The sequence below is a fragment of the Barbatula barbatula genome, assembly GCF_947034865.1.
Source record: "Barbatula barbatula genome assembly, chromosome: 10".
In the NCBI taxonomy this organism is placed as follows: Eukaryota; Metazoa; Chordata; class Actinopteri; order Cypriniformes; family Nemacheilidae; genus Barbatula; species Barbatula barbatula.
This window is the reverse complement of record NC_136773.1, coordinates 20,082,095-20,109,123: the sequence shown is the minus strand read 5'-3', so window position 1 is coordinate 20,109,123 and position 27,029 is coordinate 20,082,095. Positions and strand designations below refer to the sequence as shown.

Here is a 27,029-nt window from a genome sequence, read left to right as displayed (position 1 = left end):
GAAGGTTAATGCACGGCAGCCTCTTGCTCTCCATTTCCCAAAATAACAGTGCCAGTGACTCCAGACCCCCACTACCCTCGAAGGTGGGTTTCAAACATTGCGTGCAACTGCGCAAAAGCACTTATTATATCTATCCAAACACACGCATAATGACACAGTCTATCATAATATGATTTTATAGTTATTTACTTATTATTTTACTAGTTGTTATACATAAACCATGAACTTTTAGTACAGCTGGTCAAATTGTATCAAACTGTTCCGTGTGCTGATGGATGTCCTCTTTCTGCAAATGGCCTCTTTTCGTACCTTTCTGACTGCAGCGCATCGCAGTCCTCCCTGCCTCCCTCGATATTAACCAACGTTTCATTTCGACAAATACAAATATCCTAAACTTAAAAGCGTGAAAAAGAATCTGCCTGCACATAAGCTAATGTTTAACGTGGTGCTGTAAATTGACTGCACCTAACCTAATGCGGTTGCTAATGTGATTCAATCACCTCAGGGGTCATGATCGAGGGGGAGGAAATTCCAAAGGCTGATGGCTTTTTATTTGCATGGTTTAATTTAAACGTAACTAATATTTTATTACACTTATTGATTAAATACGCTATTCATAATAAAAAAGATTTCTGGAAATCATATGGTGACCCCTCCCACTTGGCCTTGCGACCCCCCCCCCGGAGACCCCTTCTTTAGGAACCTCTGCTCTATACAACAGTAAAATCTTCCCTTTGCAAGCTGAAAAGTCAATTAATGGTTTAAAAGTCCCCTGGCGAGCTGCACATTCAATAATTCATGAGAGCTTGGAGCCGGCGTACGACACGTCAGCCGATCAACAAGAATAAAATGGTTGCTTTTTAAGTAGTTCCAGGGGCCAGTGATGAACAGGAGGATGTAGCCATGGATACTCATGTCCCTGAATGATGATGCTCGGTGGGAGAGCAGAGCAGGTATGGGGAAGTGGCAAAGACGGATTAAGAGCCGGAGAGACATTAGACGTACACAAGAGGGGCTTCGATAATGAATTCAATTATCTCATCCACAGAGAGCAGAATGGAGGAATACGGCAGACTTCATGGTCACATTACACACATTTATGTGATGTAAACTCTGAAGAAGACACCTGAAAGTCCAATGAGAAGAGAACACAAACCTGCACACTGTTGTTTCCGACACTAGTTGCTCTTCTAAAGCGACGCCCCGTTCCCAGTGCGTCACCCAGCAACAGAGCCAATTTTCTCTCCACGGAAGCTTGGAAGACCTTGTCATTCATACGCTGGTCCAAAACACCCAGCAATACTGAAAACACAGATGCACGTTATGTTAAACGTGACCGAATGGGATTGCAATTGCTCATTTGCCATTAATCAGTCAAAAACCATGTTTATTTAAAAGTATGGTAACATTACTTGGGAATACAGGAGTGTTAAAGATATTTTTTTAGGTATACTATTTCTTTAAGATGATCTAACTGGAGAAACGTCAGCAGGCCGGTACCTGATCTAACCCATGAGGAACGAAGCAGTTGGGTTGTATTCAGCACAGGGTAGTGAAAAGCTAAAAATAAAGAGAAAGAAAGAAAATAACGAAGATGTAAATTGTAACATTCACTGTGTCACAATTTCAAATTTAACTACACAAGTATTGTGGCTGAAAGACTTCACATTAACAACACTGACTTAAAGACAAATTCATCTGAAGAGATATCCATGAAAGGATATTACACCCAAAAATATCAATTCTGTCATCATTTTCTCACCAAATCTGTGTACATTTATTTGTTCTGATGAACAGAGAGAAAGATATGTGGAAGAATGCTTGTAACCAAACAGATCTTGCCCCCCATAGTAGGCAATATTACTTTATAATTTGTTTGGTTCTGTTGAACACAAAAGAAGAAGAATGTAGGACAGCAAACAGTTCTGGGGCACTTTTGACCACCATTGTATCTTTTCTTACTATGGTTGTCAATGGGGGGCAAAATCTGTCTGGTTATAAGCATTCTTCCAAATATCTTTCTCTCTGTTCAACAGATTTATACAGATTTGGAACAACTCGAAGCTGAGTAAATGATTTTTGGGTGAAGTATGCCTTAAATCCTGTTCACTTTTCGTTTTCTCTTTTTCGGCCAAGGAATACACAAAAATAACCATTGTGGCCCTATTTCTGCACATTTACTTTTTTGCTTTTTCACAACAAAAACGCAAACCTATACACCAGGCTAAAGTCTCAAAATCTACTTCTTATAACTCTGTCAATATTTAAGATATCAAGGTGATTTTCAAAGAACATTTATGTTTATACTACTGTATGTACAAAGATTTTTGCGGAAAACATTAAATCACAAAACATTTACTTTAGCAAGATCACAATTTATAACAGAACAAATCCATGACAGAACCACTATCTATTATCATATGTGTAGAATTAAAACACTATATTGTCAATACCAGTACACCGCAACACCCCTAATTCACACATACGATGTGGCACTCATTATTCCTTGTTTGCGAGTGTATTCGTGTAACTAAACCCAATATTTACGTGTGTACTCACGCTCTGCGATCTGTTTCACTGGGTAGCCCAGATAGTAGCTGTACTCCACCACATTGAGGTCACGAAGACGAGCGCTGACCTCTGCCCCCAGCACATACCCACCGATGTCACGCACCACAAAGGTGATCTCCACGGGAACCTTCTGCTGTTGCGTTGCCATGAGGCTCATGGTGATGTTCAAAATCTGCAAAACAATTTAAAGCTACAGTTATCTGAACGTGAATCATTATAAACCATCTAATACTGTAGCGTGTGTATTTTGTGAACGATAGTGAATGAAATGAGATTAGTTTTGTTGCCGTGACAACGGTTGAATAAGGGCAATTAGTGAAATGATCTCTGAATTCTCACCGCAGACCAAGCTGGATGAATGAAAGCCAAGAAAAAATGTTCCAGTATAAAAATATTGAGAATAATCCCTGTTTTAATAACATTATATAGCAGTTGTTAAATGAAAACAATCAGAGCATTCACTGATGTTTAAAACACGATGCCTGATATAGTGCCTAAACATTGTCTCTACTGTAACAACATGGTATGACATAAATATTTGTAAACAACTGTAATACATTGAATATATGAGCCGTACTTACATGCACAGTGAAGTTTGTGGATTCCTGTGCGCGTCGGAGGACTTCAGCTAACGCAGTGATCAGACCCTTTTCTATATGCTCGCTGAACATACACATATGGATGTCTACATGGCTGGGTACAAACTCAAGCACTGCAGACAAAAAAAACACAAGCTCATGGAATTCTTAAAACATCAAATACAAGATGATTACAGTTCATTCGGTCGCAATAGGTAAGTACTGAGAATTATTGTATGAAGGCTATACTGCACCTGAATGTACGTGGTACTGTCGCCCCGGTACAGGACTGATGGGTGACACGCTGATGAAAGAGTTGGTGGTTTGATTAACGAGGGCGTTAATGACCGATATGGCGGTATAAACCACAGCACCAGACACGGCACGAAACACAAAGTCTGGAGGAGCTTTCACTACCTAGGACAGACAAAAACACTTTAAAATTCACATCAAATCCCTATTTGAACAATTTAAGTGCATGGTCTAAAGCGTACAGCTCAGCTGTAAAACTTTGTAAAACAAACTTTTATTTGTAATATTTGGCATGTTTGTGTGCTTCTGCTCTGTGTGTAATAAGCAGAATGTACGAGCGCTGTGCACCCGCCTATAGACACATTACTTACATGCTCTTTAAATGACCAAAAACATATTGAATAGGTTTGAGTTGGTCTATGGCACAGTCTATGTTCAGTTCCTCAAAATAGCAAAGCGCCAACAATGCACCTGAAGACACCTCTTTGTCAACCAGCACGCCCATAGGCGCACAAATGGGCTCAAATGCATTTGCTACTTAAAGCGCTACAAAGTAGTATTTGGACACTTTTGAGCCAAATTACGCAACGTTTGTTCATGAGGACCCTTCAGATAAAACAGGAAAGAAACTGTTTCCAGAAACTCTGAAATAAGTATGGTTCGCTTATTTTACAACACATTTAAAAGTGTTAGTGTTTAATATACCTGTAGCTCCACTGAGCGATTAAACTCCGCTTTCAGAATCTCTCTGACTTTGGCTTTGGCATATCCAGCAGTGGATCCTGGAGGAAACCCTATAAAAAGCAAATATTAGGCTGACTGGTATCTTTCAGCCTTGCTAAAAAAGCTTGTAGAGTTGCTTAAATCTAGGGTTGGGTCCCAAAACCTGGTGCCATATATCCGGTATGTAACTGGACAGAATAAAAACGCAGATTTCGAGGCCTCATTTCGGTGCAACTTAAATGCTGACTGAGCCGCCTATTGAGACATTTGCCCTCGTTCACATGAACGAAAGTCGGAAAGCTCAGATAATACAAATCCAACACATCTTGCATAATGGTTAAACGCATCGAGAATGATCTGTGGACCGTGCGGAACGCACATGACCCGTGGATTCATCATACTGGAAGGCGGTTTTAATGCACGCTCTCTCTCCATCCCTTTATTAAATAATTATACTTATTTATTATACATACTGTCTGATTTTAAAATAATGCACATATAATGTAGCCTAGAAGGCTCTCTGTAAATGGACTTAATCTGTTGATATATTCAACGCATTTTCTGCCCATATTTAATACAACTAGGGTGAGCATTTAGTTGTAGCTGGAGGGTAAACAAGGTAAACGGTAAACACTATAACATCTTTCAATGTTAGTGTCCATGCGCATTTCACATTCACTTAAACTGTGAATTTTTTTGTGTATTTTTTATTATTTTAATAAATATTTTTTAATTGAACATATTTTTCTTTAATGTCATCCACCTGTGTTTTGCGGCTCTTTTTTAAAAGTATCGATCAGGGACCGTTACCGGTTTAAAAGTATCGATTTGGCACCGGTATCGAAAAAAACCCAAACGATACCCAACCCTACTTAAAGCATCAAGTTACACATTGAGATCCACTTTGTTGATATGCTACTGTTAAGCAAATGTAAAAATATCTTACCGACTCTAATCAGGTATGTGTCTGGTTCAGTGATGTTGCAGAGATACTTCCGGGCAGTGGTTGTTTCAAGAGTTGTGCTTAGTGTTGTAACTGACAAGTCGTTTATTGTAGTCACTGTTGCTAATGTAGACTCAGTGTTGTCATTATGTAAAACTGTGGGAGAGACTGTACTGTTACTCATGTCATCACTGTTAGTAACCGCGGTGACAGGAGTGTCAGATGGCATTTCAGAGAGAAACTCTTCGTCTGCCATCTCGCTTACAGGGGGAGGTGAGGTCACGTTGAAGGTTGAGTCAGTTGGGTATGTAGAGGTGCTCAATGCAGTACTTAGAAAGGGAGTTTTGGTTGGAATTGAGGTGAAATCCCATTGGCTTTCATTAACGGATGACACGCCATCTGGTTCCACAGTAGAAGGAGGTTGGTTGGTTACCAGTAAGGAAGTATTGTAAGTTATAGTAGGTGTGGTATATAAACCACTGGTTGAGTCTTGACTAACCAATGAAGATGAAGGGTCTATTGAAGGTGTCGGTACAAATGAAGATTCCAAATCTAACACTGTAGTATTCGTAAGGCTCGGTTTAACGTCTGAGGGCTCCAGGGTCGAAGTGTTAAAAGGTTCAAATCCAGAGGTATATGTTGAAGATTCTTCTTCAATCCACGAACTGTTGTCTGCAGATTGAAGCGTGTCATCAATCACTGTAGTTAGCATGTAACTCGGGTCAATCGTGTACGTACTATTGGGCACAATGTGTGTAGTGCCAATTGAAGTAGAGGAAACACTAAAGGTTATATGTTTGGTAGTGTGCTCTGGCAAGCTACCATTTTCCTTGGTCATCTGAATAGTGTAGAACTCCAAACTGTTCATGTCTGGCAAAAGAACATCTGTGGGTTGGATGGTGACAGTGCCTGGCCAGTCAGGTGCCATCTCTAAACTCTCATTCACAGATTGATTCTGGTTTAAAATATCTGACGGATTTGAAAAAGTGAGTAAAGAATGTACTCTAGTTGGTTGGATGGTTGGAAGGGATGGGGAAATGGTTTGGTTGGGCTCAGAAGTCGAAATGCTGGGTTTAGGGGTTAAAATTGGAGACGTTGGCCAAGAAATGGGAACTGTGATTGTCGAACTGAGAAATGTTGTTTGGTGTTGGTTTAAATCAGTGGTGGGAACGTTTGAGGTTGAATTACTATTAAAACTTTCAACATGTTTGCTGGAGAAATGACTGGTGTCACTTGTAGAGGTGGGATTCAAGTGTTTGCTGGAAAATGACATCACCACTCTTGTTGGAAATGTGGTGTTATAGGTCTCAGAGTTTGAGTATTCAAAATCATACACATCAGAGGGAAGATTACTAACCAGAGAGTAGTCATTGTCTTCCGATCCCATGAATGACATAGTTTCCAGGTAATCTCCAGAGCCATAATCCACATCCATGGTGTTGGTTGGGAAAAAGTCTTCAGGTGGGCCCATAGTTGGCTCAACAGAGGCTGATGTCACAAGAGGGTTAACGAAAACATGACTCGGCTCTAACTCCTGATAATTTGGATCAAATTTTACTTGTGGGCTATGGCTGGGTTGAAGGACTTGAATTCTGGCGGTTGGTTCCACTGCGTCTCCAAAAGGAATCTCAGTGTCACCTTCTCTCGTCGTTCCATACTGGATCTCAGGAGAAGGAATGGGAGAATCAGCAGGAATTCTCCAAGGCGAATCTCCAGATGGCACAGATAAACTGTCTGTAGGCTGTGAGAGGAACTGTGGAGCTGGACTGATGGAGGGGGGCACTGAATGAGAGATAGGCACTGGAGACTTAACTTCTCGAGGCTGTCTGGAAAAAACTCCTTTTTCAGACTCCAAGGAATGTAAAGGGGGTGTGGCAAGGGGATCTGGGTGCGGGTCAGAGTTCATGGAGTAGGTGAATACTGAGCCAAATACAGCATTCGCATTGTGATTCTCTGTGGCTTTAGAGGTTATTGAACTTGGTGATGTAGAAAATCCAGACAAGGTATAAGATACATTATGCAGCACTTCTATTGAAGATTCTTTTGGCATGTTTGGAGCATCCAATGGCCAGTCTAAGGGAGACACAAAAACAGGAAAGTTCAATAAATTATTCAAATAATGCAAACCCAAACAAGCCCTGCTGCCAAAAACAGTGACATCAATTTTGGAAATATCAGCTAAAAACAATGACAGACCTTGACGTCAGACAAGAAACGTATAACCTACAAATAACAATATAGGTCAAAATTATTAAACATTATTAAACACTGTTGATGTACATCACAAAGCATCTGTGCCAAGGACTTTCGTGACACCATCGCGGCCAGATGCTCAAGGTTTTCTTTTGTTATTGGTTTGCAAAAACTCAACTGTCGCTGTTCAGTCAATTTGAGTCACGTTCTCCAACAAGTGCGAATGGTTGGAATGTGCCAAGGCCACAAAACAAGAGAATATTTAAATAATTAAGCGTGCCACCTTCACCAAGGATTCCTGAAAGAAAAATCTGACTGTCTGGTTTATATTCCGCTACCCGTTTTATAAACATTTATTTTATAAACATTTCCATAAGCTCTGCATTTACAACGAGCGTGGATGCTGGGCACTACAGCTGGCAGTGTTTGGCCTGGTATTCACAGGCAGCTGCACAGTAATTGAATGGTCCTTTCTGAAAAAGAGGATGAAAGAGAAGGGTGAGAAGCTTCTTAATGAAGCACAAGAGGATGAAATGGTCTCAGAGAGCGTGTGCAGAAGCTTGGTAGTGTGCTGGGGCCAATAAACTATAACAAGGGTGCTGAAACCATAGAGAAACCTAGAGATGAATGGCCTGTTATTAATTGTGTATGCCAGATGTCTGGGTGGCTGAGCAGCAGCCCTTGAAACGGAGCATCGGCCTGTTTAAGACTTTATGAATAACAGGGTGGATTAGGATGTATTTGCAGTGTGTCATTGAGCAATGCGGAACTGGTTTAACGTGAATTATATATATTTTGATATATATTTTGTGTTTATGGAATGGATGTGATATAGGACCAATGTTACTGTTCTTTAAAATATCTTCTTTTGCATTCTACAGAAGAAAGTCATCCAGCACGAGGGTGAGTAAATGATGAAAGCGTTATCGGTCTATGGAGAATGTTATTGTTAGCTCTTAATTTCTTATTACAATCTTTCTTCATTGCATATGTTTACAAATAAAATCATCTCAAAATGAGCCATGAAAAGAGTTAATTCACAGTAGTCACTTAACTACACAACAGACTTCAAATCATAAGCCAGGCAGATCTGTGACTTAGTTGACATCACTCATCTTCTGAAGAATCCCCCCACACACGGACACAGCTAAATTTAGTCTTCTTCCCCAAAAGTGAATAAACACATGGGTAAAATGGATAACACTTCATATAAAACCTTGGCTGTGTTATCAAAAGAAACAGTGTTGAGAGAATTGAGATAATTCCATAGCATCAGCCAACTCCACTGACCACTTTAAAAGGCGAGTAAAAAAAAGCTATAAAAATAGTGATGACAGTGAGGCAGTAAATAAAAAGTAGCTCACCTTCTATCACATGTAATCACACAAAAATTATGCGCTACGGAACCAACATCCTATGCTACATTAATAAGATCAACATGCTCCATGTTTGGTTTTCCTGAGTTCTTTCTTTGATTCTCTATGAGGCCGAGTTACTCACTCACATGCTCTGGGCCAAGTGTTTGAAGCCCCTGTTAAACAGACAGCCAAGTAACACAGACAATCATGACTATATAGCTTTAAAAGATTGGTCACAACTTTACAACAACAGCAAGAACAAAAACACTTGTAAAACACGAGACCCAAATATACTGCTCCACAAATGGAGAATAGATACATCCCGGTGCCAAGCTATTTAATAAAGTGATGTGACGAAATAGCTCATGTCAACAAGTGATAAGAATCCTGAAAGAGTTCTTGTGTTCAGTTAAAGAAACCAACCAATCAATTGTTGGTCAATCGTTTTCCAGGTCACTGAGCGACAGTGAAGGCAATGAACACAACAAAGGGGGCAAAGATTGCCCGACCTCTGACCTCACAAGTGTTCAATTCCTCCCATTCAGTAATAGAGAAAAGCATTAGTGTAGCAATATATCAGCACTGAAAATACCTGTGATGTTAATAACCGTGATTGTTGATTTTGTTGAAATCCAAAATAAACAGAAATCTTTTTTTGTGGATTATTTTGGCTATGACAAATGTGTAATGAAAATCTGATAACGTGACTGACAAACCTAAACAGCATGTAAGATTAAAGCCACAACAACCAAGGCTTTCCATCTCCAGGTCACGGAAAACAGACTGTCGACCCATTTTTGGAAACGACACAAACTACAAGCCATGAATGTATCAATGATTGACAAGCACAAGACTTTAAAGGGCCGATGAATTAAGACATCAATTTTAACCCGAGCTTTTGTTATATAAGAGGTAGTCGGATTCAAGCGAACATCCTTTAAGTGTCAGAACTGAAAACGCCCTTGTCACTGAATTGACAACTGTTATTGACACCAGCCCCAGCAAACGCCAGGTCCTGGAATGCACTTATTGATAGGTTGAACTTCAGAGAAGAATATCAACGACTGCTTCTCTAGCCCCGCCCACTAGTTCACGAATGACAGTACTGAAGTAACACAAGTGGAGCTTGTGAACCAGATAGAGCGAGGAAGCAATAAACATGCCGTCTTCTTTTGGATTCCGACATTAGGAAAGTTTATTTTTAAAGACGTTCCAGCTCTGAATTTGTGAAGAGACTAAAATTAAAAAGCAGTGCTGTTAAGTCAATGTTGGATCCGAGAGGATTGGTGCAGCAATATGCGAGTAAAACTTGTACTATGCGTCCCCATTGCTTTGTTAAAGATCGCTGGTTATGTCCTGATAATGTGTAACCTAACGTTACGTCTAACCAAATGCACAGAAGGCTCCAACTAAGGTTTCTTCGCAAACTGCTATCCAATCATAGCAGTGGGCGTTTACTTCCAAGTCTTCAATGCGCCACGCCCATAAAACAGAGTGTTTGTCCAGCTGGCCTCAAAACCCGGGTAGAACGTTACAATGATAAACATTCCCGAACATTACATTACAAATATAAAAACTCAGATGGCCATAAAGTAATTAAAGACAAAGTGACTCAATAGTACTGATCGCAGGGCAAGTTAAATAATTCATTCATTCATTCAAGGTCACCTTCAGCCTAAATGAGCAATGTTTATCTTGAGTAATGGCAGACGGTCTCTCACCCGACAGACGAACAGAAGGGGAATACCACGACCCAACAGACGGGCGTGCCAATGATTCCCTCTGCCACCTGCTACAGAAATACAACCATGTAGCGCATGAACAGTCTGGCATTGTTGGAGCTATCGCTTTCACAGATGTACTTTAGCAACACGTATCAGGTAGACGTGTTCTTAACTATATATGAACCAGAAACATGTTTTCTTTGAGTCACAAAGAAAATAAACATTTATAAATGTGCATGTTTTATTTTATGATCAAAATTACAAAATAACACATACTTAAATGCCCTCTGACTCGAAAATGTTGTGACTTTAGGCATATGCACAGAGCACAAATAATCATGTACACAAAACTTTATAGGTTAGACCAAGACAAAGAACTAGTATTGCATTTTCTTAAAGAAAGAAACTTGGGGAAATTAGTCGTGGCACTTTGCACACGTTGTTTCGGTCACTTGAGAGTCAGCATAACACATCTGCCATAACTTTCTCTTCTTGTATTACATAATTTAACTTTAACATCTGTAATATGTGCAGAAAAAACAGCAGAGAAAGAACTACAGAAAGCTACAGAGGGTTATCATTGTGATCACAAAGCGAACTACATTTGATCGTCATTTCAACTTTTTCATGTCCACCTTGTTAACAAAATAACAGGTATGACTGACATCTTCAGTGGGTTGAATGAATTGACAAAATAATACTCAAAGGGATTCCAAATTAAATGAAACGTTGCCATAAACAAGATTATGGTTAACATCCGTACAGTATGTGTCCCTCTCTCTCGATGTGAACTGGCTGACGTCGTAGTGAAACCACAAGAAGGCTGGAGATGAGATCAAACCCATATAAATGATTCAGTTTGGCACACCCAAATGTAATTTGGTCCTCCCTAAACTCCCGCTTAGTCGAAAGAGGAAGGAATAACACAATATACCAACCCTGGATTGAGTCACTCTATAGCCAAAACAATCTGACTGTTGGTCTGACATTTCAGACTGATTGACTATTGTTTCATCAACAAACAATAAAAAACACCAACATGCTATAACCCTGGCACCACAGTGATGCCATAGTATTTTTATTGTTAGTAGAGGGATGGATTACTGTATCTCAAAGCTTTATTTGTTAGATCCATTTAATTGTGCAGAAACAGCTCACAGAGCATTTCATAACACGCCCTCCTTTAATTTTAGGGTTGTATTACCGGACCTAATTTAAAGTGTAACAAACAAAAAAGCTAGACTGGATCCAATACCTACTGCCACAAACACTGAGAAGTACAACCCCCCCACATCCCTGGCAATGATGTAATTTCCTTTCATTTGCCAGACTCATTTTAAAGAAAGTCTCATTTGATGGTTGTTGCTACTCCACCAAGAAAGAGGGGAAAAGGAAAAAAGCACTAGGAAAGGTCTTTGGTATTAATTCAAATTCCTGTGCCCACACATGGTTCTGTTTTAACTGGATCCCATTGCGTGACTGCCGCTCCCTAACGCTGGCATAAACTCCCCATGCGCAGCCTAATCGAACAATCAAAGAAACAACTGTGCTAACATTCGTTTTATCTCCAAATGCTATAATGGGAGCCATATTTTAGATGGTTTCTTTTATATTGTTATATTGAAAGTATATCCTGGAGCCGGACAATAGTCCTGTTAGACCGAGTAGTACACTAATTCAAAAACAATACTTCTTTAGATTAAAGTAGAAGTAGAAAATGGAAATCGACAGACTATGTGGCAAACTATTTCAAAGAAACAAATATTATTGTTTTAAAGAGTCATTTTAAGTTCCTCTATGGCACATTGTCATTTTCCAGATCCCTATCCTTAAATATAAATAAATAAAAAAGTTGTAGATATAATTAACAATAACAAAATTCTGATACATTTTATCAATAAAATGTCAGATAAGGAATGTAATGATACACACTCAGCTCGATATTTTGAACAAAATAAAAAAGAAACTGAAAGTCAAATAAAAGATTTTCCATAACATTTATGCTGTACATAGAACTTATTGACAACAAAGGTTAACTTAACCATCTGTATGCATTTTCAAAAAATCTGAATAGCTATATTATATTATATATTAGCTATAATATTCACTGAAAAATAATAAAACATTTCCTAAATGCCAAATAGGATAATAAACAGTAATAATAAATGACAAGGCCTATACATACAATGTATACATTTTCTTTTGTTGTAAAGCTAAATCAGCATGAGGGAGTTAAATGGCTTCTTTGACACAAAACAGAACACGTTTGTTTGTCTTATCTGGGACTATTTGCTCGAGACGACTGAAACTTCCCACGGACATCCACTACAGACAGAAAACAAAGAGTTAACAGCAGCATAAACACAGCTCACCAGTGGCTTTTCTCATGTCACGAACACTCTCAATATTATAATCACAAGGCTGAGGCAGTTTTCCAAAGGAAAAAGTGAATAGGGTCAAACCACCTGAATTTTACAGGTTAACATCTGGAGATGTTAGTATGACTATATGACTGTGTTTCAAGAAAAACCAGGAAGGAAGATGTTAGCTAACGCGGCACACGGGTAGAGCAGAGTGACATCACGCGAAACGTTTTTCTGACTGCTTCAATTGATCGTACTGAGGTCATGTCTGCCCCGGTCACATAAACACTCTAGGGGGAACTCAATAAGCGTGAATTACGCTGCTGTTATTGTTCATTTGCACGCACGGTCTGTGTTGTTTTAGCACCCGATTTACTGGAGGAATTATGCTGAGTGCAAAGTTATGGAGGATGCAGCAGGCTACCGCGATTTGGCATATACTCTATCTGGCAACTATACAGTAAACTGTACATCAAACACACGCTCCATCACTGTGATCAAGGCACCCGAGTCGGCTCTTTGAAATACCAAAAGTACATACTACTGTGTATATATATAATGCTGTTCTGCATCATTAGACAAAATACTGTTACCATAATCAAAAGTGTACAAAAACATTTTTTTAACTTAAATGATCTCTAAGACTGTTTTTCAATGGAGGCAATAGCACAAATGTTGTGCTATAAATAATACAAATAAAATTTTTATCAAAGTGTTTTTGGCTGAAAAGAATCACAATTTTGCAAACACTCTGCGCTGTTTCAGTGCATATACTGTAGCATCAGGTTAAACCGCAAAGCGGGTGGTAAGTGACCAAGATTAAGGTTTCTGTAGTACAATACGCTTTTGTACAAGACACTGCAGGTGTTTAGTGAATTCCCTCATCTGTCTTGAATCCTAACACGCTAAAAACAAAGAGAGAAGAGAAAAAAAATGCAAACAGGGAACATCTTGACTGTGTCTGAGGGAGATGATGAGGAGCGAGGAAAACAGAGCTTATAAGGGAGAGGGAATGAGGAAGGTGAAAACACAGTTTAACTCCTAACTGATATCCAGAAACAGACTTTTCCTTAGCTGGAATATTGTGTACGTTCCCTTCATGCATTCAGTTTTCTACAAAAGGCAAGGCGTGAAACTGGAGAAGCCCTGAAGACAGTGTAACTATACGGTTTGGTGACTGAATTCACTGCATAAACTACACACTGGTCTTTTAGACTGGACTTCTAACTCACTGAACCTTTTATAGATCTTTCAGTAAATAATATGAAATGTAGATGAGAACGCAATTATGGTCAAATGCTTGCAATAACTTAAAAAACTGAACTAAAATGGCTGGTTCCACACAACACAAGTGACAAATGTAATTCAATAATCTAAAATCTGTCGCGCGATCAATTCAATTACATTATTTTACACAAGATTTAATTCTTTTTTATTGTAAATTTGAATATATAAACGATATCTTCATAAACCCCGACTGTGCTTGATGAAACCATCTGCTCAAAGTGAGATGATCCAGGCATGTGCTGAACTGTACAGAAAGATGAGACACTTATCTCACTAGACGAGACACGAGAACAAGGTTTTTAGACTTTTCTAAAGAAATCCTCAATGATAAAATATATAGGTAAATTTTGTTTGTCTTTTATTCAACTTAACACCGATGTAAACACTAGTGCTTATGCGCGAGGGGCTGCCAAACAGTTCTCTGTGTTCTTCAGAACAAAAACCATTTAAACCATTTTAGGGTGAACTGTTCTTTTGTAATGTAAATGAGTATGCATTTTTATTCATGGCACACATTTAACATGTAAACTACAATACTAAGCAACCTAAGGTATAGTACGGAAAAACAAGCAAAACAAAGATTGATGAATGAAATATCAGTATATATCTGTAGGTGAATGGGACATGGTTTAATGGGTAGTTTAAAATTGTCTGCCTGCTATTGTGTACGGTCCTTAACACAGAACCGACGCTATCACCGCCTCACAGGGCTTTATTCACACAGTTCTTTAAAAACTACAATATAATGCCTCTTATCTGTGAGTGTCACTTTATGCAAGTACTCTACAAAACAAGTGTTGTCAGAAGATGAGACCTGATTTTTAAATATAAAATGCTGGTTATATCAGAAACGTGACACGTCATGTCTGGCAGGTAAATAATAAAACCAGAACAAGTCCAAAACAATGGAAACAGCTTAACTTAATTTCAGCCGTTTCGTTGAACTTTATTGTTAAGTATGTGCTGTGGAATCTCATAAAACAACAGAGTCTTGATCTGTACTTGTTTTGATGAAATTCTTGATGCAAGAAAGCTGTTCGCATAAAAACAATAAAAAAACAGAACGCAAAACACAAGCTGTCGGCTGTAAACACTGCTAAGCGCAACAGACAGACAGAATAAAGCACCTGCTTCGCTTCGTGGCAGATAAACGCACATAAGCTTCACTTTTTTTACATTTTGCTGCCTGAATTCTCATAGTCCATGAAGATTCTGTGATTGTAACAAGAACTTTAAAGACGTGAGAACACGTTTTTTACAGCAATTACATAAAATAAGAACAACTGGTCTATGATACTAACTTGTTAAAGGGGGATTTACCCATAAAAAAAGAACAGAGGCGAAACTACTTAAAGAAGTCTTTTAGACGATATAGGGCACAAACAGAATTGGATATTAGAAGCTTCTCTACGGTGAAAACGAATTGTATTTTTGTTAAAATAAATCAACCTGAAATAAGGTTGGAGGTACCTGTATAAATAAAATGACGAAAAATGAACATTTTATCTTAACCAGATCTGATAAAGTGAGAATTCATCTCTTTATTCCGTGGAAATTTTGTACAAACCTGTAAGGGCCAAAACAAAAACGGCAATCATCAACATCCCTAAATTGACCGTGGTTGGATGTTGATGGTCTACACAGGGAAAGCCAAAACAGCATCCTCCAAATGCACACAAAAACTCTCCGTCTCCAATCGGCAAGGGTTCAACATCAAAGAGCTTGGGATCCAACAGTCCCAGTTCCAAAAGTTTCTCAATGGGACTTTGTCTGCTCATCCATCCTTAGAATCCAGCTCCTGTGGCTTTTGATGGGCTCGGCGTATTGATCTGTCCCCAGCCCTAAAGGACATGAATAATGAATGCGCTCATTGTCGTCCCAAACAGATTAGATTTCACTTGTAAAAGAGGCAATACTTGTAATTAGCCGTGGGTTTTGCACAAAGTGCACAAAAAATAAAACAACACTCCTCTGGAAGCTCTGATACCCTGTTTCTGAGAGTGGTTTTTATTTACAGTAATATTAATAAGAGCTACAGGTTTCTTAAAGACTCTGAGTGCTCTTATCCATGCCCATCCTTTGACTCATCGGTTGCCATTGGTGATGAAACGACAAGGTTTCTTCCAAACTTCCTATAGGGAGGCAATGATTGCTTGTTTCACAGTGAATTTCTGCCTATTTTAACATTCTGTCAAACATCTGCCATATTTATCATACACTGGGAATGAAAAAGCCACATGCAGGCTGGTCAGATGCATACGAGCAGAAATCCGAGGCATTACGGGATGTGTTTGCTAAAACATCCATACCACCCAGATAAGCCATAGCAATCACCCAGGATACCCTAGCAACTGTATAACATCCTGCTAGAACTCACAAAGAGCACCTTAGCAACGCCCTGGCAGTGACCCACAGCATCCTAGCATGTTAATGGTGAGTTTTGTACGCGCAAGCCACATTCACATACTGTATTATTCAGACCTGAAATCCTACACTGTCATAAATTCAGGACAGAAATAGCCTGTTTTCAAGATTTAATTCTGAACACTCACATCTAGACAAAAGCAGACAAGCAGGCTTTCTTTCAGATGCCAGTCTAAACCTTTAGGCGTGTGTGACATCAAACTATTGCCAAGGCAAGCTGTCACGGTGGAACATGCAGCGATGTAGACAGGTCCTGGAGATAGGCTGGGATTTTGGCTAAGATCACAAAGATGGAAATGTACACACACACACATACCGCTCAGACCCGGTCTGGGAGAAAAAAATCAGGGCTTATTTGTTGACTTACACCCTAACTGACTCCACCCACAATCCATTACTGGGTGTTTGACATCTGAATGAGAGTATCTCAGCTCTTTTACTACAGACCTGTGCAATGCTTCTGCTAATTTTCAGCATCAATTTGAGAAAACAAAACCTATGACCTACATCAAAGTGCCAAGATAAAGCTTGCAATTACACAGCAATTCCAAAATGCAGCCAAACTAAAACACCTGTGTGCTCCCAGATGATAGAAGCATTTGAGCCACTAAGCTTTAGTAATTATATTGCATATACACATGCCTCAACTGATATCATTACATTAAATTTCATGATCTGAAGAAATGAAGAGAATCACAACATAGACCTAAACCCATTACAAATCTACAGGATAATGAGTTTTTTTTTCCTATAATCCTACACCACTCCTGAGGAATGGTGTTGGTGTTCTCGTTTTACAGCTTAATGCTATCAGGGGTTAGAGATATTCTCGAAAAACAAGACGACGGTTTCGTCTCCGCTTGGAACGGAGTAAAGAAGCGACAGAACTGACAAAATCCATCTAGGCTCTGAATATGACCGGTCATTGCGGAATAAATTGTCACAACAGACTGGTGCAGTTGGAAAGTCAGTGACTGTTCACAAGCAGATTTGATAGATCTGAAATATCAAATCTCTTGACAACATGGTCTTAACATGAGTAAGGAGTTTTGAAATGTGTATTAACCTAATGCCGTCATGCATTGTGAAGATTATATGTGAAGAATAATGGTTGACACGAATGATCCTTTCATACTAGAGACAAACATAACAGAATATAAAAAGTTCACCTCATTTTACTTGTGAAACATGTGCCCTACTGCAAAGGCTATTTTCAGGCCATCAGCACTTACACTTGACTCAATAAGCAACTAATATAATTATTTACAGCTTGAATAAATGGGTGACGAGATGACACGCATACTGTACAGTAGCAGTCGATTTCTGATCTATGAAAACGCTCTTGAACGTGTCATCCACAGACTTTAATGTTCTTTAAAAACTAAAATAAGAAACATTACCATGGTTCTTACACATGCACCTGGTACAACACTGCAATGCGCAAATTAATACAATTTCTTTTTCAAAAATGTCCTTCTATCACTAAAAAGCATCTAGGAGCAGATGTTTTTTCTGCAGCCTAGTTTCTTGTTTTTTTCTGTTTGCAGAAAGCTCTTTGATCCACCAGTCTACAAGAAGTCTGGATGACATATACAGGCTGGAACAGTTAGTCTTTCAGCTTGTAAAACGAGCCATAACTAAACCGTTACTGTTGTTTTAATGGTATTAATTCACTACAGTTGTTTGGAAACGCGTGGGTTCTAATGCTATACATCAATGACCTGGATTAAGGTAAATCTACGGCCATTCCGTAACAACAGACAGGAAAATATTAACATCATCATATTTAAAAATCACATGAGAACGACCCGATTTAAGATCTCACTAAAAAACGAATATTTACCGCATGTTTTCTTTGAAGAATTAAAAACCTAAAGATGTTTGGACAGAATGGTTCAAAAGTTTTGATTCAAACACCATGAAACTGCATAATGCCAGTCTGGCATAGTAAGAAACCTCTCGGGTTGCTGTTTTTGGGTCTGGCTGGTTGATTATGCAAACCCATCATCTTTCATAAGGAATTAAAATGTACACTTTCCGTTTATTTTGTTGTTGACGTCACACGTCATTTATTAAATCAAACTAGTCTATGTGCACTAGTTCAATATAAAACCAAACATTACATACCGATAAATAAATATGATTTACGTTGAAAACGATGTCTTACGTTACATGCAGAGAGCATTGAACCATCAAAATAATTGTCTTCAAAACTTTGCATTACAGCAGTCTGTCATAAGCCCAGAATAAACCCTTCTAATTATTGGCTGCAAACTGATCCCCCTTCCAAAATGAAGTATGACATCACTTACCTGCAGCAGGTGAATCAGCGATCACCATGGAGACGAACATCATCATCTTCATCAGCCTGGCCGACTGCACGCGCGCGGCGACCTGGCTATGTCCCTCCATCATTAGACCATCCATTTAGAAAAGCACATGTTTTTGTCCGACGTTATCCGAGGATTGTGGATGACCGTGAGCTGCAGGTGATCCAAAAGCAGACGAGAAAAAACAGTTAAACGGGTCTTATTTTAACCATATTCCACAATTCGATAAAATACCCAACGAATAATGTGTTGCATTATAACAGAAATACAAAATGCGAAATACAGCTGTGCATTTACCACAAAAACGCGCCGCAAAAGTGCTCGATCCGTTTCTTTGTTCCTCGCCGTGCGTATCATACGAGCTCATCTTTTAACATCAACATCCCAACGCGTTGTACTAATGTGCTGCTACTTAAGCACGAAACCTCCACATTCACCAATTTTGCGTCCCTCGGGGTCATCGCGTACTAGACTTCGCGAACTCTTTAAGTGCCGCTCCAGTTACGCTACACATCAATGCGTTAGCACGCGGATTAGGATTTCCAGTACACGATAACTGATCGATTATCCATCGCGACGGAAAAACTCCTTAATCTTTTCCATTTTACGTCGGCTAGTCAAACCGGACTTGAGTAATTAACATACTCGGATGTTGCGTTATGCTAGCTGGATGAAATATAACGGGATCGTTCTGACAGAAACGAGCGCGGTCACTGTCTGGTGAATGTAAGGCTGTTTAACGCGAACCCTAAATGTGAGCGGTGTGAGTTTCCACCGTTTATCCCTCAACTTTATCCTAAAACTGAATCGGATAGATTACGGCTCGTAAGAAAGACTTGCACGGCGCGTGCACGGACCCGAAAAGCAAGTCCTTACCTCAAATCCCGACGGTTGTGTAGAGTCTAAAGTCGATGGCTAATTTTAAATCAGCAATAGACCTTTTGTTTTCCATGACTGCGTGATGTGTTATTTTTCATGAGAAGTGTCTGGTTCCTGCCCGTTCAGTCTAAACATCACTCACTTTATTCGCAGCAAACGCTGAGCCGTCCTCGGGATTTCGCTAAACCCGCCCCGTACAGCAGGACGGACAGCCATTGGCTCACCCGACTGTCGCTCAGGAGTACGGGTTAGGTTGACACCTCCATTGGCGTTTGTGGTTCCACTCACCCTACGGTGCAAATATTAAACTGTTCATCAATACCACGAGTGCATCACGGTTACTTGACAGGTGGCAACTTTTGATAGCTGTCGAAATAATTTGACATTTGTGAACGAAGCCGTTTTAGCAATCTGATAACGCGTGGCTGAATGCGTTTCGTCGACTCGTTTAAAACAGTCGTGTTGCCTTTTAACGATTTTAATCGCGACAACAGTTGATATCACGAGATAATGTAGAACAAACGTTTTAAACAGAGTTTTTTTAAGTCATAGTGCATTCTGGTGGCCATTGAGTGCAATGTCATCATGTATGACGACATACACGATGACGTAATCTTTATGAGTCATAAGGATTTTTATCAATGCCATAAACAGGAACAATACTGTATACAAAAGTAATGTTAATTCAAAGTATAAAGCAATAATATATTAGAACAATTCAGTGATACACAAGAAAGGTCAAATAGAAATATATCATGCGTGCAATGCTTTAAGCTTTTTTACTTGTGCGATTTTGTAAAGCAGTAGGCCTACAGTAAATACAGCTTAATGCTGAGAAGTGTGAACGGACAGGTGGTGTGGAATAGGAAGATCACAATTTTTACTTCGTACCGTGTGAGTATTTCTCACAGTGGGAAATAATTATACACAGTAAATCAACCTGGTCTCAAATTAATTTTCCTACCTTTTCTCATTCGGCAGACCCTTTTATCTATAGCGACTTATAGTGCTTCACGTTTTTATCACTCTGCGTTCTCTGGGGTCCAAACCAATGACATTTCAATTGCTTAAGTAACACTTCACCAGTTGAGCTACACGGGACCTTCTCTCCTCGTGCCGACAGTTTCAGGCTGGTTTGTTTAAAAAAGATTAACCAAGTCACAGAAAATAACAGAAAGACAAACAGTCGAGACCAATGCAGTGACTTAACAGTTTATTGTAAATCCAAGACAAAGTGTTATTACATTTCTACACATATACAATATGCATATGTGAGCATACAAATTTCCTTTAATAACTCGATTCACCTTGGAGACCGAAAAATGATCAAAAGTAACAGTGAATAACAAGCTATAACATAGTTCACCACGACGCAAGCCCCTTCACATCCTACACTTAGTAAATAGAACGATTAAAATAACTATATTCTTCTATAACCCCCGTGTTTGTTAAAAATCCTCCATGAATTTACACTGCTATCATTAGTTGTTGAAGCCTAATAAAATTCACTTTTTCTACAACGAAAATGATTAAGAGAAGCACACAACATTTGTAATGGTAACACAAGCGCCTAGTAGCGAGTACTCAGTTTTGAGGAGTTAAATCATTCTTATTGTTGTCATTATTATATTCATTGTAACATTCTATAAAGCCAGTAAAATATCCATTCTCATAGCATACTTAATAATGTTAGCCTAAGGTACAGGGTACATATAATGCTACGTTAACAGATTGAAATAATGAGACATCACACTTCTTCAAATCCCCAATAAACAAAGCAAAATGATAATAATAATAATAATAAAAAAGGACAATAAACAAATAAGTATACCTGGAAATACTGCAGCACAAAACAGCTCTGACAACAACTAATGTGATACACACTATTGAGAAACCATACAGCAATTGACAAAATTAGGGTCAGGGGGTCGGATGCGTTCTTAGGTCTTGAAACATTGTAGAAAAATATTTAGTTTTCTTTTTTTACATTTTACTGTGAATGTTTGCTGCTGTGCAAGTAGAAAACTGTTCATGTCTCGATGGGCTGCACACACGGCTACAGTGTTATCACGGCTACTTGACAGGTTTCTGTGGCAACTTTTGTGATAGATGACATTTCGGTCAGGGTGGAACTGACAGCTTGACAACTTTCACAAAGAAGTTCATTCACTGGTGTTTGTTTTCGCTTTTCTAAAAGGAAAGTTTTTACTTGGATATAATACAGATGCTTAAAAGTGGATGTCAGTCCATAAAACATTTTCCTGACAGGAACTCTGCTGTACATGACTCTAAAAATGAGATGAATGATGAGCGTTCTTGGGCGTGAAGACTGTTTATCTTTTTGGTTCTAAAACAATGCACGGAGAATGGCCATATTGTCATATTTGGCCTCTTAGCACATTCATAAACAAGATCAATGGTGTGTTTAAATACTTAAATACAAGAAAACAAAAGATTGACAATTGTGAAGTACAGTGGCCACTTCAATGAACATGATGGCAAAGAACAAACACTGATCCTTTGTTTTGAGTTAATTCATTATTGTGTGCTTTAAAATATTCTTGGGCTGATTATAGCAGTTTGGGAACCATCATCCAGGCTTTACCAGGCAATGTTTCTTGGAATGTTTTTAACTTCCACAGCTTTCCAAGAGGCGGAAAGCTGGACATTTTGTCTGTTTAATCGTAGGCTGTATTTTGTAACCAAAATATGTTCCCTCTCCAAAAACAAAACAATACAGCACATCCACAGTTCCTTAAAGCTTCATGTTCATGGAGATGGTGGCAGTATTTTGACATTAAAATCACATGAATAAGATTGTTCACATAATATCAGTTTACATAAAAATAAAGGGTCAATCGATTGGTTCATTTACAGCACATATTCGTAACATAAAATGACCGTCTACTGTACTTTGCTGTTAACAGTTCACGCTAAAAAAAATCTAATTTCTATGAAAATTTGAATTAAACCACAATGAAATGTACAATATGATGGACAGTTCAAAGTGTAGTGTAGTAAAGTTTAAGTGTTGTTTTAGAGGGACTTATTGCATTACTGTGACATTTCTGTCACTTGCAAAAGTGAAAAAAACCAGCAATAACAAGCAAAGTAATCATAAAACAAATGAGATCTTTTAATCTTAACTTTACATTCATTAATAGTGGCCCATTTATAAAAGGGTTAATAAAGAAAATACTCAGATTCAATTCATTCATGTATCTGATTCAAAAATATCTGGTTAGAACAAAAACTGTAAAGCTTACAAACGGTAACAATTTAAAGCTGCAGTGTGTAAATTCTGTGTCACTAGCATCATCAAATTGAACGGCAAAAAAAAAAAAAAGACATTGTTACAAAACGTTTTTCAAAAAACATCTTCCTCCCTTGATCAGACAAACAGACGGCCCGTCCCAAACTCGACCACTGGTGGAGCCGGTGTTGCTATGTCAGGCCAATTAACCAAATAGATTGAATGCGCCACAGTGTTCATATTCCTACAAATCACAAAATAGCATTAAGAGAAAGTTATTTAACATTGGAAAAATACACAAAGCAGCTTTAAAAAGCATATAACTGCATGTGGCATTGACAAAACAGCCTTCCTAAAATAATCCATCCTTCTGACCCAAATAGAGATCTGGACATTTCCGTTTTGTACCACTGACAAAATTATCATATTGTTTTGCAGATTTGTTGTTTTGGTGATTTTTTAGCGGTTTATTTCTGCACATGCAATTTACAAACGGGATCTTTTCTGGCCTAATTTTTCTTTGAAACTTCCTGTTCTACTACAGCCAGGGATAAAGTCTGTGCATCAATGACATGAATATCTTTGGTGGGAGGAACAAAAAGTACTTAAATGCCAGGGGAGCCATGATTTGGTCGTATTGGCTAGCTCCCGTGTCTGGAGACTACAGATACACCAACGGCTCCTCTACTGAAATGGAATGTTTTATGTGATTTCAACAATGAAGACGCCTTTCCTTCACTGTGTGCTAGAATTTGCATCTGAGAAGCTTAAACCAAATATGATGGAGAAATCTATTTGGTATCCTACTGAGCAATGACACACAGCTTTGTGAATAAAACCGGAAACGTCTGGTTCAGAAAGATGGGCGGTAGAAGGTAACTGTAAGGTGTTAGACCTCAGCCAAGCACGTTTACAAGGTATAGACTTTCTACCGGATGAGGATTGAATAAATCAATTTACATATCAATCACTAGAAATCAAAAACATGATGTCTGACATATAACAGAAAAACGAAACAAAAATGCGTTAATGAACATTAACAAAAATTATTGCAACACTCTCTACACAAACACAATATATACCTATCAACGTAGAAACTGAAAAATTGAAACACCTCGAAGTAAAAATAAAACGACTTAAAATGCAAGTTCTATGGCATGAGGGCAGTAGGGAATATATTTCATACTCCATAAGCACGTGCCCATGTTCTCAAGACGAAACCAACACGCTAACACTGTGTCCTAACCATCACAACCCAAAACTAACACAAATTAATAGAATTGATCTGTTCACACTAAAAACCACAGCAAGTAAGAGTAAGTGAAGCTGAACCAATGAGATTCCACTGTGGGCAGAGCTACCAAGCGTAATGCCACTGGAGTTCGAGTGGCCGACAAAGCGCTCCGTGCCTTGTCACACCTTTTTGGATCTCAGATTTTAGGAAAGAGCTTTGATCACTTAGTTACGTCACATATGGTTAGGACACAGCTTACAATGAAACGATTACATATCAATGTTAAATTAAGCAGCAAAACACAAGCATTGGCCCACAGTTTCTTACACTTTCTGTATCGTACTGACTGGCAAAAGTGATTCATACGATAAGACAAAATTGTGATATAGTCTTGTATGTTGTTTCATCTTCAGGCATTCAAGCCTCCAGAGCAGACGTTAAAATAAAACCCCACGACACACAGAATGCTGAAATCAGAGTATGGTGCGCTGTTATATAATCCCCTCTGCTTTCTTTCGGCATCTACTGTACCAATGTGCTCAAAGCCAACATGCTATTCTCATTAAAAATGTGGAATTTGCCTTCTCTTGCTCCTCAACAGTTCCCATCCAAATCCACCATCATCCGCATGCACCTCAGCTAACACTAATAAGACCTTCTTTCTCGAACTCTCCCGGATTTACCGTCTCTAAACCACTCAGACAGGCCGTCAGCTCCAGCCTTCCACAACAACGGGATTCACCTTGGATGACCTCTCCAGGCCTAGAATGCTTTATTTGAACACGTTCCATGTTTTTCTTTACCATGATAGCACACCTACATCTCTCAGAAATCTATTTGATGTCTGCATTTACATCTGCAAGACGTATTTTTTGGATTGATGCACATCTGAAAGACGTCTCCGAGACGTCTGCTGTCAGATGTCAAATAGATGTTTATGATTTAGAATGTATGTAAAACTGCTCTAAGACGTTTATCAGATGTTATTACACAGCAGATCTTTAGCAGACATTTTACAGACGTACATGTGCTTTCGGGGGTAACGACAAATGGGCCGATCTCTAATCGACTTTTCTCCTAACGTTCCCATAAAATCAGTGATGTTGCATTGATCGCAAGAGGACTAAAACATACGAATAGCTATGGTATGTACAGTAAATATGCTGTATATAATTATATCCACTACCCAGAACAAAAGCTACTTTATTTTATAAGACGACTTTGGTTCATTACCCCAGGCAAGTATCTTCAGCTAAATGTAAAATAACCTCATGCACGCTAAACAAGAAGCAGGTGCCTATTTACGTGGATTCCGATATAGCACAATAACATTTGGGGCCGACGCTTACACATGGACCTAAATCAAGATAAAGATGTTCAACTTAGGAGCCGATTCTCAGACTAGCATCGGGTTCTAGTGGGCTTCCAGCCAAGTAAACCGTCGTAATATATGTAAGGCACTACGAGGTAACAATGATAAACCTAAGACTGTGGAGGAATATATTGCACAAATGTGCGGGGAAGCGCCTCACACGGCGCACACGCACACATGCACGTGAACACACGAACGACTACCATGTTGAACATGCCTATGTTATTGAAACTACTGTTGTGCAATCACATTAAAAGAGAAACACAAAGTATCTATTGGTATCAGAAAGGTTCTTCATTAAATAAACGGGTGCAGACTGCTACATTCTACATAGAGGGGCCCAGCTAATGATCTACGGTATGACAAACATATTTTCTTTTCTAAATGTGAACACAAATAAAAGTCTATAAATACACTAGAAAGTTCGTCTTTTTCGTATTTCCAAAAGCTTCCTCCAGGTGGATTTGGGAGAGGGCGGCAGAGTAAACGCATATGTCATTTGGAAACGTTTAAGACAGTACAAGGCCATCGTTTGATTTTTCATTGAAGAGCAGCAGATTTCCGTATTTCACCTTATCCAAAAATTCTCTCAGGAATTCCAACATCCCCACTGTGACGCCGGCTCAACAGTCTGTGAATGATTTCAAGAAAAGGAAAGCCAAACAAAACCCCGGCATAACATAACTCTGTCTCTCCCAAACGGCCGCTCATGAGACCTTGTTGTGAAAGAATTGAAGGAAGTTAAATCGTCGTCGAATTGTTTTGAAAGAAACCAAATCCAAGATCTTTCTTTCTTAAAAAAAAACAAGAAAAGAAAAATTAACTGGCCTGTTTGAAAAGGCAAAATAAAACTTATCAAAAAGAAAGCTCCTTAGTACCCTTCTGTTTCATCCGAGAATACACTTGCTCTATTCATCAGCATCTTCATTGTCTTCAAGTTTAAGCATGAAGGGGCGGGGTTAAGGGTCGATAGGCTGTCTCTGGGGGGAGGGTTGTACAAACGGCAAGCAGCGATTGGCTGGGCTCCAGTGTTTCAGCTTTAGAGGTAAGAGTACTGGTTCATCTTAGTGGGGCTCAGCGGATATCCAGTGTAGACAGTGGAGGCAGGTGAGGCGCTGATGTAGGTCTGATGCGCAAACTGGGCCTGGTACTGACCGTGGTGCAGGGTAGGCGACGGCAGCACGCGGTGACCCATGCTAACAGGCACCTGGTGGATGATACCCGGCGGATAGCTGGCGTGCTGGACCGCGTGTCGAGCCGAACCCTGGGAGGTGACCAGGTGTGCCACTGTGCCAGTGGACCCCAGGGCCGTGGGAGCAGTGTAGGTGTAGAGGTGAGGTTGCCCCGGCAGATGAGGTGGGGCCAGATGGGGATGGAGGTTAGCTGTGTGGGTGGGGCTGTTGTGGAAAGAGTATTGAGCTTGGGTAGCCATAGTGGGAGTGATGTAAGCCTGTTGCCGTCGGTGACCTCCGTTGCGCTCAACCGCCATGTGCTGCTGGGCCTAAACAAGACAATTTTATGTATTAGTGTTACTTTTATGATTAA

At 39.3% G+C, this 27,029-nt stretch overlaps 2 protein-coding genes across 3 annotated transcripts in view; both read right to left on the bottom strand.

Annotated features, from left to right (window-relative positions):
- LOC306899293 (UPF0606 protein KIAA1549) overlaps window positions 1-18,855 on the bottom strand; it is a 34,318-nt gene extending 15,463 nt beyond the window's left edge. The window contains exons 1-8 of the mRNA XM_079465447.1: window positions 18,729-18,855; window positions 5,071-7,140; window positions 4,107-4,195; window positions 3,404-3,566; window positions 3,153-3,283; window positions 2,560-2,743; window positions 1,501-1,560; window positions 1,157-1,302 (exon numbers count right to left, since the gene is read on the bottom strand). Coding sequence (XP_079321573.1) covers window positions 1,157-1,302; window positions 1,501-1,560; window positions 2,560-2,743; window positions 3,153-3,283; window positions 3,404-3,566; window positions 4,107-4,195; window positions 5,071-7,140; window positions 18,729-18,843 — 2,958 coding nt within the window. The 5' untranslated portion in view covers window positions 18,844-18,855. The remainder of the gene's footprint in view (window positions 1-1,156; window positions 1,303-1,500; window positions 1,561-2,559; window positions 2,744-3,152; window positions 3,284-3,403; window positions 3,567-4,106; window positions 4,196-5,070; window positions 7,141-18,728) is intronic.
- A 1,968-nt stretch (window positions 18,856-20,823) lies between these two features.
- Window positions 20,824-27,029, bottom strand: part of hipk2 (homeodomain interacting protein kinase 2) — a 77,529-nt gene continuing 71,323 nt past the window's right edge. For both annotated transcript variants that reach the window (XM_079465527.1, XM_079465528.1), the window contains exon 15: window positions 20,824-26,985. In XM_079465527.1, coding sequence (XP_079321653.1) covers window positions 26,524-26,985 — 462 coding nt within the window. In that variant the 3' untranslated portion in view covers window positions 20,824-26,523. The remainder of the gene's footprint in view (window positions 26,986-27,029) is intronic.